The 5,715-nt window shown below is 41.8% G+C and overlaps 2 protein-coding genes across 3 annotated transcripts in view; one reads left to right on the forward strand and one right to left on the reverse strand.

The window, feature by feature from the left end:
• The window catches only part of LOC106814072, a 69,149-nt gene extending 64,744 nt beyond the window's left edge, over positions 1-4,405 (forward strand). The window contains exon 16 of the mRNA XM_014818343.1: positions 4,332-4,405. The gene's annotated coding sequence lies outside the window, so the exon portion shown is untranslated. The remainder of the gene's footprint in view (positions 1-4,331) is intronic.
• The window catches only part of LOC106814074 (N-alpha-acetyltransferase 60-like), a 26,378-nt gene extending 20,819 nt beyond the window's left edge, over positions 1-5,559 (reverse strand). The window contains exons 1-3 of one of the 2 annotated variants that reach the window (XM_014818347.1): positions 5,437-5,559; positions 4,394-4,536; positions 3,791-3,920 (exon numbers count right to left, since the gene is read on the reverse strand). In XM_014818347.1, coding sequence (XP_014673833.1) covers positions 3,791-3,920; positions 4,394-4,503 — 240 coding nt within the window. In that variant the 5' untranslated portion in view covers positions 4,504-4,536; positions 5,437-5,559. Of the gene's footprint in view, positions 1-3,790; positions 3,921-4,393; positions 4,537-5,432 lie in introns of both variants that reach the window. The other variant, XM_014818346.1, reaches the window with a different exon arrangement.
• Between the last annotated feature and the right edge of the window lie 156 nt (positions 5,560-5,715).

A 5,715-nucleotide genomic window follows, 5' to 3' on the forward strand; every position in this document is an offset into this window, starting at 1 on the left:
AGGTTTTATTGGGACCCATGTTCTCTATCCTTGAACCGAACACAGTGGCTATATGCCCGGCAGCCGGCGTATATCTGATGGCTGCGCGGCAGGTCTTCGATTTCCTAAATGCCCGCGCAGTTTTTAATTTTAGCGTTATCTCAAGTAAACAAGGGTTAGGGTTAGAGTTAGGATTAGCGGTTAGGGTTAGGGTTAGGTTTAGAGGCCTAGAGTTAGGGTTTTGTTAGGGTTAGGCGTTTAGGGTTAGAGTTGTAGGTTAAGAACTGCCGGCCATTTAGGAAAACGAAGACCGTGCCCGGCTGCGCGGATATATATAGCCCCAGCGGGGTGCAAAATCCCACTTTAGCACCTTATATCACGAAGTGATGCACAGATTTCTGTGTATCACCCACTGATGCGCAGACTTTCTTATATCAAGGATTGATGCACAAATGTTTAACTGCCCATATAGCCATGCTAAAAAGCGCCACCTATCGGACAAAAATAATACATATTATACCACTAAAAAATTATGTTGTGCATTTTTATTTTTATTATATGATTTTTATTAATTAAACTATTAATACTAATTACCAAATACACTATATGTTTATTAAGTACACTATAATTACTAATCTACACTGTTAATTACTAATTACACTATTAATTACTAATTATTAATTACACTATTAATTACGAGAGAGGAAGAGGAAGCCATGATGGTTAGAGGGAGAGAGGAAGCCGTGATGGTTAGAGGGAGAGAGGAAGCCATGAGGGTTAGAGAGAGAGAGGAAGCTGTAATGGTTAGAGGGAGAGAGGAAGGGGGAAGCCGCGACATGCCTGAGAGAGGAAGGGAGAAGCCGTGATGGTTAGAGGGAGAGAGGAAGCCGTGATGGTTAGAGGGAGAGAGGAAGCGGCATGATCGGCTCTGCAATGTAATTTACATCAATATAAATATAATATTACATCAATATAATAGGTTAGGGTTATGGTTAGGGTTAGGATTAGGGTTAGGGTTAGAGTTAGGGTTAGAATTAGGGATAGGGTTAGGTTTAGGCACATTGATTTTATTGGGACCCATGTTCTCTATCCTTGGACTGCCGGAACGTACCTTGGGTATACCGGACCGTACCCTGGTAACTATCTGATACGGTTAAAACTTATGGTTAGGGAGTAGGCGCAGGCGACTCCCTAGACTCGTTAGTTGAGTAGGCGAGGTACGGTCTGGCATATTAGATACCCTGTACCGGCGTATTTGGACGCTCGCCCGAAACTGGATGCTCCTAAGTGCGCATGCGCGCAGGCGCCTCTTGTTTTGCAAGGGCGTACACAGCGCATGCGCAATATGCGCATTGCCATTAGTCATCTGCGCATCTTGCCCTTCGACACGGTCGCAATAAACAAACATGGCGGACTTCCCTGTCACTGATGGAAACATTTGATTGAAACAATTTGCAATATGTAGTAAATTAGTAAGACTGTGTTATGTGTGTCAGGTTACAAGGCGAAACAAAACAAAACAAAAGAGCATGTCTACTATTTCCTACGACCGTGCAAAACAAGATTCAAACAAAAAGAAAACAAGAGCAAAACAAAAGAGCATGCCTACGGAGCGTCCAAATACGCCGAGCGTCCAAATACGCCGGTACAACCCTACGTAGTACTAACCCAACCAGGCTGTGTGACTAACGTCAATATACAGCCTGACATCCATTCACTGAAAAATCGTGTACTCTACAAAAACTACCGAACAATTACGTATATATCTCAAATAAAATAATCATCTAAGCATTTCTGCCTTGTTTTGTATCAAGTATAACCTTCACCTTATACTATAGTATTCCAGCATTGTTATTAAAACTAATACCTCAGTTGACAGTTCGCTGTGCACAGTGTAAATTTCAAGAGCCGAACCGAAATTTCAACCAACCGCCAACCGCTTTAAATAGCTTTTCGATCGGAACGCGGAAAACCCGAAACGACATAACATACCATAGCGTTGCAACTCGCGTTGGCGCGAGCATAAATAAGCATCATATACTCGTATATATATAAATATTAAAACACTAAAAACAGCAATCTACAACAACTTAATAATTATCATTGCGAAGATATGTACTTGCCTTGTGTTTAGGCCTACGCACTGAAAATCAGGTCCATTGCCAATTTTATTCGCACCGAACATGGCGGACATGGCAGCTTTCTTGTTGTGTTCATCCAATTAATCTCAGAAAATACGGCATAACTCGATAAATAAGTAGCGCCCAGTTACCGCGAGCAAGCCAGAGGTTTATAGATTCGTTTGAGATATTACATGTGACGCTAGCTGTGTCGATGTTTGGATACCGAGCCAACTACACGTTTTTATGGGCAAGAATTTGAAACGGTATTCTAACCCTAGCAATACCGTTTCTTGGAGCTAACGTAGTACCAGCAGAGCATATAATATTATAAATTACGTTGATTTATATGCTCTAGTACCAGGGTACGTTCTGGTATACCGGACCGTACCCAGGGTACGTTCCGGCAGTATCCTGGGGTGACATAGACCCTCTCAGCGTGGCTACGCGCACAGACACTTGGAGCGTTTCAATAAACAGAGTGGCTATATGCCCGGCAGCCGGCATATATCTGACGGCGGCCGGGCACGGTCTTCGATTTCCTAAATGCCCGGTGTTACATTATGCGTTGTGCGAGTAATCAAAGAGAGAAAGCCATTGATGAAGGAGACTGGTTTATTGGCAACTGCCTTTACGATCAGCCATGCTGCTAATTGTGGCGCCATCTGTGGTTACAAACATTATACCCTTGAGATGTTGTAATAACACAAATACAATATTGTCACACCCGGCAGTTTTTAATTTTCAGCGTTATCTCAAGTAAACAAGGGTTAGGGTTAGGAACTGCCGGGCATTTAGGAAATCGAAGACCGTTCTCGGCTGCCGGGCATATAGCCACAGCGTTCAATAAAATATAATGCTAAATAAATTCGAAATCTATTTACTACCAAAGTCTTAATGTTTCTATACTCTCTTTCAAATTGTGGCGCTAGGGTTTTCTGGGTCAGGCACATCATGCGAAACAAATTTCAACGTTTTGAATATTTTGTTGGCTTGTTTACCTCCCATACAGTAGATAAGTGAGTCCCTTTGTACTTCTCCGTCTTCTTTGTGAAGTTTAGTGGCCTTTCGAAATTGTCCGAATTCCTCTATCCACTCACTCCATTCTTCAGCTTTGAACGTAAACTTGGCAGGGGGGTCATATCGTGCCATTTTCTTGACAATGACTTGTGATTCCGGGGCCACCGGTATCAAACTGTAGACTCACCCTTTAGACACAAACGTCCGCGTTGTTCTGTCAAGCAGCACTACAATGTGTACTTGAAACTGTTCTTGAAGTCACTTCTAACACCATGTCATGATTGTGTAAACCCAAACAAGAGATTTAACTTCATGTAGATTCGTTTTATTTAGGAAACGTAGCTGAGCAGAACACGAGATTACAAACCGCCATGCCGAACCCCGTAGCTCCCCCTGGCTCTCAAATATCTAACTAAAAGATAGACAACTCTCCTACAGGGCGCTACCGTCATTAATCATTATGACACTGTTATCATAAGTTTTCTCATAACTGCGATGCGTTTCTGTCAACGATATTCTTGTAACACTAACATTAGTTGTAAGTGTTATCTTAGCAGTGACATTAGCATTGACTTTACGATGTTTCTGACAACGGCCCCCTGTACCATATCATCGCAGAATTACTGGATAATTATTGGAACACCTTGATTCTAAAACAATGTTGTATTTACCTCTTTATTGCACTTGGCCCGGGTTTTCGTTTCGGAAACGATGAGGCCTAGTATACTGCCATTGTAAATAGCTGCGAGCGCATAGAACTCGGGGTTTGAGGTAATCTCCTTGTACCATACCTCAGGATACCTGAAAACATGAAATACAACATGATCTTCTATTGCCGCCAGTGTTTTTTTTAATCAGTTCAGCAGTGCAACAGGGCTCATCTGATGTCTGCTATTCTGCTGATAAATGCATAGCAAGATGTATTTTAGTCTGAGAGGTGTTGACAGATGTGCTGAAACATGGGAAGGCATGTGAATGGTATCATGAAGGTTGTACAATTGGGGGCGGAATAGACATTTGTTATACCAGAGGCGTGGGAGGTCGCTTGTTAGCATATTTGGTGATGTGTGTCGTGAGATTGCGCGTGTACTATTGAGAGTGTACGACCATCTAACTTTGTGAAAAGGTGGTTGCATTTAGTAAAAAAGTACCTTCGGCACAAGGGAGGAGAGTTTTTTTAAACTAGGTTTTAAATCCTCATCCCTTGTACAGGTACCAACTTACTGGAGGGCTTACTAATAAAAGCTAAAGCTGCAAGGAATATTGATACACACTCGATAGGGAACCAGTCCTTGCAGAGAGCCTTCACATCATCGATGTCGTCGGGGACTAGGAAGCGTAGCTGGATCTCGCTTACGATACAGTCCCCACGTCCTGATTGCATTCAAATCTTCCTGGGTGATTACTTAATTGTCATCTTTCAACAGAATCAATGAAAATTGGTTAATATTACTTAATAGATTCGTGTAATGTGGACTGTCTATAACCACAGGCACTTGGACCGGTTCAATAATAAAATTATTACAAATAAATACAAATTATATTTACTACCGAAGTCTTAATCTTTATGTATTCTCTATCGATTAATAATTCCATGTCAATGCTGTTTAAATGCTGCTCTGCAACACAGCCTCACTGCATGCATGTCGCTGTGCACAAACTCACAGAAAAATAGAGCAGGTGCGCAATCATGAGCGCCAAATTTGCATGCTCACTTCTTTTAACATCATTGCAGCAAAATACAGATAAGTACATAAGCCATTTGCACACGGTGCGCATTTGGCGCGTGCCAACAGCGCTGAGCAAGAAAAATCATACATGATAGATATTTTGCGTGCCCCACCATGTGCGGGGGCCTTTATTGAAACAGTCCAAGTGCCTGTTGATATAACTATAAATAACTAGTGGCTCACGCATGCTGGTCGCTACAGCGTAGATACAATAATGTAACCCAACAAGAGTAGGGGCCCTACTCTTGTTGGGTTACATTATTGTATCTAGCTACGGCGGTGCTCCCGAGTAAATTTATTTTTATCAGAAAACTATCGACAACACGTTTGCTATGCCAGTATTATTAATTATTGTGTACCACAACCAGCAATAAAACTAGTTTAAACAGTATATTTAGCGGCAGTTGTAATGATTTTAGTGCATTGTAGACATGAAGTATTGTGGGACATGTTAACTAGACTAGAGTAGGGCCAATCATTGCGCCAGTTGCGCCTTGCGGTTCAGCCTCAGGCACTGAGTTAGTAAGATTTTAATTACTAATCTAAAATAATGTAATAGTAATACATATAAATAAATACGCACACACATTTCTTAAGTATAATGAAGCAAAATGTAATTCCCAGGAAGGGAAGATAAAACGGCAGTGAATGAGTTTTGTTCGGAGAAAATTTTGTTCGTTAAAGAAAACATCACACAGACAAATGAGCATGCTGTAAGTTCACATGCAGCGCGCGAGCGCCAGTGCTGCGCCACAAGTATGAACTGATCAATCATGGCGACCTCGGATGATATAGCTTGGTCGTCGGGGAGACATTCCTCCCAACCTCGTTCCAGGAATTCCATAAACTTTGTCAGGAACGAAATT

Source organism: Priapulus caudatus, unplaced genomic scaffold (assembly GCF_000485595.1).
Source record: "Priapulus caudatus unplaced genomic scaffold, Priapulus_caudatus-5.0.1 Scaffold867, whole genome shotgun sequence".
Taxonomy (NCBI): Eukaryota; Metazoa; Priapulida; class Priapulimorpha; order Priapulimorphida; family Priapulidae; genus Priapulus; species Priapulus caudatus.